At 46.3% G+C, this 13,731-nt stretch overlaps 1 protein-coding gene across 1 annotated transcript; it reads left to right on the top strand.

The window, feature by feature from the left end:
- The first annotated feature begins 1,813 nt into the window (after window positions 1-1,813).
- LOC127305854 (patatin-like protein 1) lies at window positions 1,814-5,252 on the top strand. Its single transcript, XM_051336433.2, has 4 exons — window positions 1,814-2,295; window positions 3,217-3,397; window positions 3,998-4,159; window positions 4,244-5,252. The coding sequence occupies exons 1-4, from the start codon at window positions 1,847-1,849 to the stop codon at window positions 4,772-4,774; spliced, it is 1,323 nt and encodes a 440-aa protein (XP_051192393.1). The 5' UTR covers window positions 1,814-1,846; the 3' UTR covers window positions 4,775-5,252.
- Window positions 5,253-13,731: the final 8,479 nt, after the last annotated feature.

The raw sequence follows: 13,731 nt of genomic DNA on the forward strand, positions 1-13,731 counted from the left end.
TCAAGCTCAGCCAGACATCATCTGATCCGTATCATCTACTTGGGCGCAACTTTGTCAATCCAACGACTCCCTGGCGGTCACTTACAAGTTACAATACTTAGAAGTTGAGCGGAGCCTTTTGAAGTGCCGCCCCAAAGCTCTCTGGCAACCCGATTCCGTGAAGTTTCACTTCAAGGTGTTGCCACACAAGATTGCAGCTCAACAACACGATAACTGCCGCGAATGATTGCTTTCGGTGCAAAGCAACAAAGAATCTTCGATTTTGGGGACGCGAGATATCCCTTTTTTTTTGAGAAAAATGGCAAAGATTCGAACAAATGCTAGACAGCTAGGGCTGAGCAGAGAGGAATAACAGAAATCACCGACATAACGAAGTAGTGTCTATTTGTTGATAGATCAATTGGGGGAGTTTCAATCAGCCATACCCGTGTTTATATAGGGTGCCCGGTCTTCGACAAATAAAGCAGTTTTCTCATGTCACGTTTTCTTCACCTGCAAGGTAAATAAGATATTCATATCCCTTCTAGCTGAACCGGCCACCATCTAATAAAGTTATGAGATATTAGCTTAAGGTTTCCTTAGCTTAGTTAATTCTGGTCTGTGTGGTCGGAGGCTAAGACTTTGTCCGTGGCGACATCATTTTTAGCTCAGCGTGTTATACCTCAGAAACAGTCTAGGACTTATCCTCGGTAGTCGCTATCCACACAAATCTTTATATATTTATTCTGGCAAAATATTTGCTACGCCTGATCCACGCAAACCAGGTAACTATTGATTTTCGAGAAAAGCAATGAAGAGGCTTAGAAGAGAGGAAGGGCAGAAAAGACCAACGTAATGTGTATTTGTTGATAGATCGATTGGGGGAATTTCAATCGATCATGCCCGTGTGGTGCCTGGTCTTCGGCAAATAAATCAATTTTCTTCATCGCGTCACGGTTTCTTAATATGCACGGCAAATAAAATATTTCTATTTTTTCTAGCAGAACTGGCCACCATCTAATAAAGTATGAGATATCATAACTTAATTAATTCTGGTACGCGTGGTCGAGGGCTCGAGGCAAGACTTTGCCTGTGGCGACATCGTTCTTAGCTCAGCGTACGTACGTATTATACCTAAGAAACAGTCTAGGACCTCGATCGGTAGTTGCTGTCCACGCAAATCTTCATATATTTGTTCTGGCAAAAATTTGCTACGCCTGATCCACCTCTGTATTGGATTTTGATCATGTTTGCACTTTGAACTAAACAACAAGTCCAAATACATATATCCTTTAGTAATCTAACCACAATCATTTAAACTAACCTGGCCCGTAAAATATATACCTTGAGCTCAGGTCCCAATGTTGACATGCTTGGCAACAAGAGGGTGCGCAATACGCTCGACATCCAGCTGCTCCATCCCATCATCTTCTCCACGTACGAGGTTGCTAATGTAAATAGTGCCGCTAATTTGGAGACGGACAAAGTATTTCATACGTGGTTTTCTCCGTTAAGGCTCTTCCTTGTCGATCTTACCGACCGAACTTGAACGACTTAATCATCAAATAATAACTTACTGTAATAAAAATGTGCACAAGGAAAACAAATAAGCATGGGTGCACAGCTGGACAAGCCTAATCATTGCCTCATTATTTCCGCTATGATTTCTTGCATCCAACCTCCATTTTCGGTCCTCCCTGTCGCTTTCTCCTCTCCGCCGTCAAGTATTGGAACAGGTCCAACAAACCAGATCGAAGCTAAATGAACCAGACGGCAACAAATTTCTTCTAATCTATATAAGCCAGCATAGGACTGCCGCGACCAAGGTGGCTGGCACACCGAACATTATCCTCTCTGTCTGCGTGCCATGGCTCTCTCCGTGCCAGCAAGCAGCCTTCTGGTGCCGCTACTCATCATCACCATCACCATTGTTCAATTTTCGGTTCCGGCCGCCACAAGTAACGTCTCATTCGGTCGAACCACCGCACATGCTGAAGTCGGCGGATTTGAGGACGTGTGCCGCGGCGCCCGGCCGGGTACGCCGGCGCAGATGGTGAATGTCCTCACCATCGACGGGGGTGGTATAAGGGGCCTTATACCGGGTACCATCCTCGCCTACCTCGAAGGCAAACTCCAGGACCTTGACGGGCCTGACTCAAGGCTCGCAGACTACTTTGATTGCATTGCCGGCACGAGCACGGGTGGCCTCATCGCAGCGATGCTGACCGCACCCGGCGAAGACAACCGCCCACTCTTCGCCGCCAAGGACATCAACCCGTTCTACATCGAGAACGGCCCGGCTATCTTCCCCCAAAGGTGATCCCCTCATGATTCATGACTCTTATAGTCTCTATTCACCAGCCCAAAATCAAAAATATTGCCAGAATGGATTTTGGGTTTTGCCTCAAGCTAGCATCGATTTCGGTTGAGACCCAGCATAAAGCAACTTGATTCATGAACTGGTTAAAGGTAAAGATTTGAGAAGCCATGTAGAGGTTTTAGGTGAGAGACATGAGGAATCCAAAAAAAAAAAACTTTGAGGGTTGAACGAAGGAGAAATTTTATGCATGCCAGGTCGTTGACTTTCTGTTCCCTTGCAGTTACCTGGTTTTTTTTGTCTCATGGAGGGTAGGTAGAAGCTAAACTTGTTCGGTAGCTAGTCCTTTCAAGCTAGACTACTTGTTGTAATGTTTCGATACCAGCGAAAAGGCTCCCGTGTCGCCTCCGTGGTGGCCCGGGGCCGACAAATCCTAGCCCGGCGGTGAGCCCTCCCCGCCTCTGGCCGCGGTGGCGGCGGGCCGTCCCCAAACGGCGGGCGGGGTTCCTCTGGCACGCCATGGCAGCAGCGCTTCGGATGGCGCCGCCAAGGACCGTCGCCTCGGCCAGACGGATTGCTGTCCCCGGGAGGCGATGGCGCGAGCCCTTCTGGATCCAATCGTGCACGTAGTGCTTCTGGTCCTTTACAATCTTGGAGTTTTTTGTTATTTTTACAGATTTTTATGTTTTTAGCTCTTGCAAATTGTAGGCGTGTTTTTTGATCGCTGTTTTCTCCATGTGTTTTTGAGAAAAGACTTTGATTTCAATCAAAAGATGGGCGAAAATGTCTCTTCTATAAAAGAAGAGAACTGTGCCCATGTTGGATTGTCGATCGACTATCCTTGAGAATAGGATCGAGTAATTGCATGTAAGTGCTAATGGAAATTGGTGACTGATCGGGGAGTTTATTGATTTTTGCAGGACAAACACGTTCTTCGCTTTTATGGCATCGCTGATACGCCCGAAGTATGATGGCAAGTATCTGCGGAACAAGATTAAGAGCATGCTTGGCAACACGAGGGTGCGCAATACGCTCACCAACATTGTGATACCAACATTCGACATCCAGCTGCTCCATCCCATCATCTTCTCCACATACGATGTATGTTACGGTATACAATCGGATTATGGGCAGATCTAAGTGGCAATTGTGTTCAAGCCTGACCTCAAAAAATTGGGAATTTCTTCTTATTGCTAGTACTTTTTTTCAGGGGTTTATGAGTTATGACTAATAATCAGTGAAGCTAAACCTATCTTATCAGCCCCCAATGAGAAAAAAAAACAGCTGGCCATAGCCTTTTACATAATCGATGGCCAAAGCTGAGAAGGCAACAATTTCCTAACCCGTGTAGAACCCTGCTTGCTGCCTTGCTTGATGCATGTTTACTTGCTAACCCATGTAGACCAGTGTTTGCTGCCTTGTTCCATGCATGTGTCTTTTCTAACCCTTTGTAGAGCCGTGCTTGCTGCCTTGTTCCATACATGTTCTGTTTCAAACCCCATGCACAGACACACTCTAATTTAGTTTTTTTTTAGCTTCACTCTAATTTAGCTTGTTGTCGTTTAGATTTAGACTACCCTCAAACTTTTTTGGGCTAGATTCGCCGGACCGATGGGATTGATCCTGGCTCATATATGGAGTATTGACCGACTAATTTGTACCTCTGGATAAACAAATAAACATATTTTATATGGTTTACAGGCCAAGAACATGCCTCTGAAGGATGCACTGCTCTCGGATGTCTGTATCAGCACCTCCGCTGCTCCAACCTACCTCCCAGCTCACTACTTCCAGACCAGTGACGCCGATGGCAAGACGCGCGAGTACAATCTCATTGACGGCGGTGTCGCCGCTATCAATCCGGTAAATGTCCGTCCGGTATTAAGATGCGCCTATACGTACCGAGCAGAGCACTGACTTTGATTGTTACATTTCCCGTGTGTGCAGACATTAATTACCATGACGCAGATCATCAAGAACATCATGAGAAAAGGCAAGGAGAAAATGTACCCAGCGAAGCAGACGGACTGCAAATTCCGGGTGGTGTCCATCGGGACCGGGTCATCGTCAGATCATGGTCTCTACACGGCAAAGCGGTCCTCCCGGTGGGGCATTATCAGGTGGCTGATCCCCATCGTTGACATTTTCATGGAGGCCAGCTCCAGTGTCGTCGACATCCAGGCTTCCATGCTCTTCGAGTGGTTGCACCGCAAAGCCAGCTACCTCCGTATCCAGGACAACTCGCTCCGGGGCGCGGCGGCCACTGTGGACGTGGCTACGCCGGAAAACATGCAGGAGCTTATAAGGATTGGTGAGCGGATGCTTGATCAGCCCGTATCAAGGGTGGACGTCGAGACAGGAAAGTATGTGGTTGTTCCTGGGGCGGGGAGCAACGCAAAAGCGCTCGCCAGGCTCGCGAGGCAGCTTTGGGAGGAAAGCAGGACGAGGAAGCGGCATAGCGCAAGCGGTGGAGAGTAAGTGCTGGCTGTTTAAACTACTACCTCCGATCCATAACAGGGTTTGTTCAGTTATGCCCGTCCATACAGGCATGGTTTGCACCCAAGCTGGATTGGCCAACTGAACATGCCTAAGAACTGCGACTTAATTGGCGCGACTCCTAAATTGGAGCGAGTCTTGTTTTGGACCAGAGGGAGTAGTGATTTTTTTTTTTGAAAAGAGAGGAAGTAGTGATTTAAGTAATGTGCAGAAGTAGCATTAGACGGCTGGATTTGTTATGATAGTAAGGTTGTCGAATCTTCGTCTGTCAGTTTCAACTTTTCAAGAGTGCTGCCCAGTTGAGGTTCTGCAGCTCGGCTTGTAGAAGGCATCCAAGCCACACTTCTCTCGCATATAGGCATTGGGTAATAATATGATCTACATTGTCCTCCTCAACTGACGCAAGCATCGGGTAGATCTTGCAGCCCATGTCCGACGGCGAACAGATGCCCACAGCCGATGTTTTTTTTTTTTTTTTTTTGAGAAACACAGTACAAACGCAGACGCTCACATACACACGCATACACTCACCCCAATGAACGCACACGCGCACACCCTACCCCTATGAGCACCTCCGGAAGACTGAGCCGGCGGATTGGATCTTGAAATTGACGAAGTCACCACAGGCGCCTCGCTGTCGACGGGAACGTCGCCTCCCACTGAATGAATATTCCGCCTTTTATGAGACACACAGATGTCAAACCTGGGGTTTGAACTCTGGTGGGTTGGGGATACAACCATCCTCCTAACCACCCAACCTCAGATTGGTTCTCCACAGCCGATGTTTTAGTGCAAGCCAGCATAAGATTTTACACCTTAAAGGGGCAACGGATTTCCATATTGGCCTGAACTTGGTGAAAACTGTATTTCCTTGACAAAGCATCTTGTTGGTGCCTCTTGCAGAGTAAACTCCGGATGCAACACCCTTCCAAGAGATTCTGTCATTGATGTGGTCTAAGACCCCGTGTGTGGCCCGATCTCGCGATTGACCCGAAATCCAAAGAGGAAGGAGAGGGAGAGCACGAAGAACACGACGAACACGAAGAACACGAGGAACTCACGCACGCACACCAACCCGATACAATCGATACTTACCCCCGTGGCTCGATGGACCACGCCAATAGAATCAACCCGGAAGAGACGCGCGGTAGAATTCCGAGCGGAGAGATTGGTGAGGGAGATGAATCTAGAAGTGGGAGAGAGAGTGGGTAGCACTAGAATCTCACACACCAAATCCAATCATCCAACAAGGGTAGCCTTGATACAAAGGGGATGAAACCCTAGGGAGACAAAGCGCAAATTCATGTCTAAGCCTAAATCTTGTCTAAGGGGTAAAGGAGGGGTCCAAGTTGCTTATATAGGCCTACAGGGCCATCAAGGCGAAAAGGTACATAAGTGGATAACTTAGGCAGTTTGGTGGGGCATTCCCGTCGGATCCGGTCCTGGGGCGGTCAGACCGGGTCTGTGACCGGGCGGTCCGGTCGTGGGGACGGTCGACCGGTCGCCAACCGGAAATGTCGCAGATGGTACGACGCCGGTCAGGACCGAGGAAATCCGGTTTGGCGACCGGTTGACCGGGCCTGGGACCGGCCTGGCCGGCCTGGGGCCCGGTTGGCCGGCCTCTGGGCCGGCTGGGCCTCTTCCTCCCGCCTCTTCTTCCTCTTCCTTCTTCTCTTCTTTCCTTCTTCTCTTCCTTGCACCATGGGAGTTCCTTCTCTCTTGGTCCTTGTCGATGTCGGCACCTATAGACACCATGATGATAGGCATGAGATAGCATACCATTCAAGTTGGTGTTGAGGTCGACCATAGAGAGGAAAGAGTTCACCTTGACATATATGGCGGGGGTTTGTGTTGTTGGTCCACTTGGGGGACTCCTTGACCATGGTGTAGCGTCGACGATAGGCGGGGCTGCACTTGATGGTCTTGAGGTGGAGGTGTCCGAAAGCCACCCCGCATCATCTCCCCCCCCCCCCCCTTGGGGAAGATTCGTCCTCGACTCTTGTTCCTCCTCAACGATGATGTAGATGTTGAGCCTTGTAGCTTGTTGAAGGACTTGTATAGTTGCCCTTGTATCCTTATGGATGCTCGTCGTGGTATGGGCGTCCTTGTTGTAGTCCTTGACGGTTCTCCCATGTGATGGTGGAGGGATAAAGTCGCGGTCGAAGAAGAACTTGGGGAAAAACAACTTGCGAATGGAAAACTTGTGCATGCCAAATTTGTGATCGGCGAACAAAAGGCTCTCAATAAAACACGAAGCATCAAGTCGTTTCTGCAAGAGGCATTTGGCAAAAATGGGAACCAAAAGAGTGTCGATGTATCCAAAATGTGGTAGGGAAAAAATTTGTGCATGTAAGAGTTGTAAGGTGTCAAAAATGTGTGGTGTAGCATTGTCCCAAACAAGTGGAACAAACAAAAGGCAAGTGTCGGCGGCAAAATTTGGGGCAAAATTGTTATGTGCAATGGCAAAGCGATGGAGACTTCGAACTTGGGAGAGTATGGTTGGCTTGAGCCGAGTATGAGTGTCCTCAAGTGTGAAAGAATCCATTGCAATTGCCAAAGATGAAATGAGAAATACAAAGAAGAGCAACTTTTTGTGTGACATGTGGCACAAGATGCATAAGGTGTCTCTCACATGTATGACATGGTCCTTGAGAATCTCGGAGTGTATGATGATATCATCAAGACCTACAACAACCATTGTGCCAACAAGATGTGTCAAGATATGTTGCATAAGAGGCAAAAGAGGTGACGAGGAATTGGACCAAACCGGAAACTCGACAAGGCAAGTCGGAAACACACGAGGGCGAAGGTTTGTGGGAACATACCCTTTGGTGTGATTCCCGCGGGTTAGGTCCTTGTTGGGGTAGCTCTCAATTGCGCGTTTCGTGAGCTCATGCTCCGTGGCGGTGGAAGTTGTTATTTGGGTACCTATACACACGAAAGAGAAAACAAAAAGCGTGTGTGCATGGTAAAGGAATACATCATCCATCATGATGTTCCATGTCTCGTGCACATCACCATGAGTGTCAAGCAAGATAGTATGAAATGCATGGTGATAGTGCAAATGGAAAGAAGGTGCATTCATGGCATGTGGCAACTCATGATCATCAAAAATGGAGAAGGCTATGGGGGCCATCTCGTGGACAATGAAATAGGCATTCTTGCATACCAAGCATAGGAAAGAGCAATTATTCACAATCTTGGATGCAAGGATCATGGAATGGTGTAAACATTTTGGGAAAAGCATGCGGAAGCTAATGTCATCCTTGTCATTATCATTGCAAGCAATACATGGGAAAGAGCAAGTGGTCGACATATTGCAAGCAATGGTAGAAAAATTGAAGCTCTCATAGCATGGCATGGTCATGGTATCACAAGCACTCACTTCCACATGATCAGCTGTTATCAAGCAAAGTATCGCATGGGAAAATGAAAGTAGCATGTGATGTAGCAATTGTATCATCAAGATCATGCATGCACTCATAAGTCATCATGTCCACTAGTGGGATCATGGCATCACCAACACCTATGTTGTTACCTTTGTCGGCCGACTCATTTGAAGTAGGTGTTGTGGAAGTAGTAGGATCCATGTGGTCGACATGTCCATCTTGGAGCAAGCATGGTGATATATCATCATCTTCATGCACCATGTACATCGTCTCCATGATCGGGAACTCGTCCTCCTTGGAACCTAGTGGAACATAATAAGACACCAAAGAGGGAGAGGTTAAGGTGTTAGCCAAAGCGATGTCCTCCATGGACCTATCATCTACCTCTCTCAACTCACTTTGTGTATCACTCATGTCCTCCAAATGGAAGCACTCAAATTCACATATGGGGTGGAAGTCACTCAACTCACTATCACTCTCACTCAAGTGGGCTAAGTGGCTCTCATGCTCACGTGGGATTGGTACCAAATCATCGATCAAGCATATAGGAGTAGGCTCGACTTTCTCATCTCCATGCGCCTCCTTGGTTGAAGGGAAATTCACATGCTCAACCATCTCAACTCCATTGCCTCCCAAGTCGTCCTCTATCGGTGGCGCCATGGTGTTGTTGAGAGCTAGGCTCGGCTCAACTTCACCCTTGAGTTCACCTTGGCGATCTTCATCTTGAAGTGTTGGCGTCAAAGGCTTCTTGGTGGCTTGGGCTTGTAGCTCGTCGAAGTAGAGTGTCTTGGCGCTTGGCTTTGTGCATTGCCATGCCTCGTGACCCTTGGCCTTGCATACCTCACATAGGAGATTGGGACATTCCCGTGGGCGGTGGCCTTGTTTCTTGCACTTGTAGCATCGGAGTCCATAGGCATGTGACGAGCTAGGGGCCATTGTGGTGGTGGCACAAGAGGCGGCAGTCGCCATATGAGGAAGGTATGCGCGATGTGCACTTGCCATCCTTGGAGTGGTGGACACTGATGTCTACGCACGCTTCTATTCCTGTAGACAGTGTTGGGCCTCCAAGAGCAGAGGTTTGTAGAACAGCAGCAAGTTTCCCTTAAGTGAATCACCCAAGGTTTATCGAACTCAGGGAGGTAGAGGACAAAGATATCCCTCTCAAGCAACCCTGCAATTACGATACAAGAAGTCTCTTGTGTCCCCAACACACCCAATACACTTGTCAGATGTATAGGTGCACTAGTTCGGCGAAGAGATAGTAAAACACAGGTGGTATAGATGGTGGTAATATTGCAAGAAGTAAAGATGCAGTAAACGAACATGTAGCAGAACAGTAAATAAACGGTGCCGGAAAATAGCTTGCTGGCGTGGGAGGAGTGTGAGTGCCTTTTCTATTCGGAAGCAAGACCTAGGGATCATACTTTCACTAGTGGACACTCTCAACATTGGTCACATAATAAAACCACTCTACACTCTCTTGTTGGATGATGAACACCATTAATTGTGTAGGGCTACAAGAGCACCTCAATACCGGAGTTAACAAGCTCCACAACATTCGATGTTCATATTTAAATAACCTTAGAGTGCATGATAGACCAACGCAATTATACCAAGTACTAACATAGCATGCACACCGTCACCGACAGACTATGAAAGGAGGAATAGATCACATCAATACTATCATAGTAATAGTTAACTTCATAATCTACAAGAGATCACAATCATAAACTACGCCAAGTACTACATGATGCACACACTGTCAACATTACATCATGGAGGAGGAATAGAGTACTTTAATAACATCACTAGAGTAGCTCATAGATGAATAGTGATACAAAGCTCATATGAATCTCAATCATGTAAGGCAGCTCATGAGATCATTGTATTGAAGTACATAGGAGAGATTAACCACATAGCTACCGGTGCAGCCCTTAGCCTCGAGGGAGAACTACTCCCTCCTCATGGGAGACAGCAGCGGTGATGGATATGGCGGTGGTGTCGATGGAGATGCCTTCCGGGGGCACTTCCCCGTCCCGGCGGCGTGCCGGAACAGAGACTCCTGTCCCCCAGATCTTGGCTTCGCGATGGCGGCGGCTCTGGAAGGTTTCTCGTACCGTGGCTTTTCCGTATCGAAGATTTAGGTCAGGGGGCTTCTTATAGGTGAAGAGGCGGAGTCGGAGGGGCTACGGAGGCTCCACACAACAGGGGGGCGCGCCCCCCTGGGCCGCGCCGGCCACATGTGTGGCCCCCCCAGGGCTCCCCTCTGGTGCCTCTCCGGTGTTCTGGAAGCTTCGTGGAATTGTAAGATGATGGGCGTTGATTTCGTCCAATTCCGAGAATATTTCCTTACTAGGATTTCTGAAACCAAAAACAGCAGAAAACAGGAACTGGCACTTCGGCATCTCGTCAATAGGTTAGTTCCGGAAAACGCATAATAATGACACATAATGTGTATAAAACATGTAAGTATCATCATAAAAGTAGCATGGAACATACGTTTGAGACGTATCAAGGATCCCCAAGCTTAGTTCCTACTCGCCCTCGAGTAGGTAAACGATAACAAGGATAATTTCTGAAGTGACATGATATCATAATCTTGATCATACTATTGTAAAGCATATGAGATGAATGCAGCGATTCGAAGCAATGGTGAAGATAACGAGTAAACAAATGAATCATATAGCAAAGACTTTTCATGAATAATAATTTCAAGACAAGCATCAATAAGACTTGCATAAGAGTTACTCATAAAGCAATAAATTCTTAGTAGAAGGCATTGAAGCAACACAAAGAAAGATATAAGTTTCAGCAGTTGCTTTCAACTTGTAACATGTATATCTCATGGATAGTTGTCAACATAAAGCAATATAACAAGTGCAATAAGTAAACATGTAAGAATCAATGCACACAGTTGATACAAGTGTTTGCTTCTAAGATAGAAGAAGTAGGTAGACTGACTCAACAATAAAGTAAAAGATTGGCCCTTCGCAGAGGGAAGCATGGATTACTATTTTGTGCTAGAGCTTTTCATTTTGAAAACATAGAAACAATTTTGTCAACGGTAGTAATAAAGCATATGTGTTATGTATAAGACATCCTATAAGTTGCAAGCCTCATGCATAGATTACCAATAGTGCTCGCACCTTGTCCTAATTATCTTGGATTAACATGGATTATCATTGCATAACATATGTTTCAACCAAGTGTCACAAAGGGGTACATCTATGCCGCCTGTACAAAGGTCTAAGGAGAAAGTTCGCATTGAATTTCTCGCTTTTTGATTATTCTCAACTTAGACATCCATACCGGGACAACATAGACAACAGATAATGGACTCCTCTTTAATGCATAAGCATTCAACAACAGATAATATTCTCATAAGAGATTGAGGATTAGTTGTCCAAACTGAAACTTCCACCATGATTCATGGCTTTAGTTAGCGGCCCAATGTTCTTCTCTAACAGTATGCATAGTCAAACCATTTGATCATGAAAATCTCCCTTACTTCAGACAAGACGAACATGCATAGCAACTCACATGATATTCAACAAAGGTGTAAAAGTTGATGGCGTCCCCAGAAACATGGTTACCGCTCAACAAGCAACTTATTAAGAAATAAGACACATAAGTACATATTCTTCACCACAATAGTTTTTAAGGCTATTTTCCCACACTACAAGAAAAGTTGCCATGGCCGACGAAGTTGAAGTCGCGCCGTGGTTGCTGGTGTACCATGGACGACGATTTTGGGTACGTCCATTGTGCATGTCAAAATGTTTTTTTTCTCGTTTTTGAGGCCACCTAGCCCGACGAAAACGGCTAAAACGTTGCGTATGGTGGCCAGGGACGTGGTGCATCTCGAATTCTCGGGTTCGCCGGCCGAGTCAACGCAAATCCGCACCGCCGAGGGATGTAGGGCCCAGATGGCAGCCTCTCCGGCATTGTTTTTTTTCTCGATCGCGCCATCTCGTTCAACGCTCTCCGATCGAGCCGTTTACGATGCAGGATCATGGGTCCCGCATGTCATCCTCTATGAACCAAAATTCTTTCTATTCTTGGATTTTTTTGACCCGCTGATTTCTGGCTACTTCCTTTTTCTTTTGATCCCTTGTCGCCTTGGAAACGTTGAGACCGCTGCTGCTAATTGGGACCCGCATGTCATCCTCTATGAGCAATCAACTTTCTTTTCTTGGAGTTTTTTTTGGCACCTCAAATTTGGTCACTTGCCTTTTTCTTTCGATCCCCTGCCGCCTCTCAAACGGTGATACCGCTGCTGCTAAATGGGACCCGCATGTCATCCTCTATGTACAATAAAACTTTCTTTTCTTGGATTTTTTTGGCACCTCATATTTGGTCACTTACCTTTTTCTTTCGATCCCCTGCCGCCTCTCAAACGGTGAGACCGCTGCTGCTAAATGGGACCCGCATGTCATCATCTATGTACTATAAAACTTTCTTTTCTAGGATTTTTTTGGAACCTCATATTTGGTCACTTGCCTTTTTCTTTCGATCCCGTGCAGCCTCTCAAACGGTGATACCGTTGCTGCTAAATGGGACCCGCATGTCATCCTCTATGCACAATCAAGTTTCTTTTCTTGAATTATTTTTGGCTCCTGATATTTGGTCACTTGCCTTTTTATTTTGATCTCATGCCACGTTGAGGACCCTGCAGGCTCATGAGACCCGCATGTCATACTCTATGTACTATAAAACTTTCTTTTCTTGGATTTTTTTGGCACCTCATATTTGGTCACTTGTCTTTTTCTTTCGATCCCCTGCCGCTTCTCAAACGGTGATACCGCTGCTGCTAATTGGGACCCGCATGTCATCCTCTATCTACAATCAAGTTTCTTTTCTTGAATTTTTTTTGGCTCCTGATATTTGGTCACTTGCCTTTTTCTTTCGATCTCATGCCACGTTTGAAACGTTGAGGACCCTGCTGGCTCATGGGACCCGCATGTCATCCTCTATGTGCTATAAAAGTTTATTTTATTGGGTTTTTTTTCACCCTCTGATTTTTGGCTATTTCCTTTTTCTTTTGATCCCCTACCGCCTTGGAAACGTTGAGTAAGCTGCTGACTCATGGGACCCGCATGTCATCCTCTATGTACAATCAACTTTCTTTTTCTTTTGATCTCAAGCCACATTTGAAACGTTGAGACCGCTGCTGCTAATTGGGACCCGCATGTCATCCTCTATGTACAATAAAGTTTTTTTCTTGGATTATCTTTGGCTCCTGATATTTTGTCACTTGCCTTTTTCTTTCAATCTCATGCCGCCTTTGAAATGTTGAGTAAGCTGCTGGCTCATGGGTCCCGCATGTCATCCTCTACGAACAATAAAAGTTTCCTTTCTTGGAGTTATTTTTGACCCCTAATTTCTGGCTATTTGCCTTTTTATTTTGATCTCCTGCCCCCTTTGAAACGATGAGGACGCTGTTGGCAGGTCGGTCCCACATGTCATCCTCTGTGAACAATAAAAGTTTCCTTTGATGGATTTATTTTGAACCCCTAATTAATTTCGGGATATTTCCTTTTTTCCTTTGAT

This window comes from Lolium perenne, chromosome 6 (assembly GCF_019359855.2).
Source record: "Lolium perenne isolate Kyuss_39 chromosome 6, Kyuss_2.0, whole genome shotgun sequence".
NCBI classification, from domain to species: domain Eukaryota; kingdom Viridiplantae; phylum Streptophyta; class Magnoliopsida; order Poales; family Poaceae; genus Lolium; species Lolium perenne.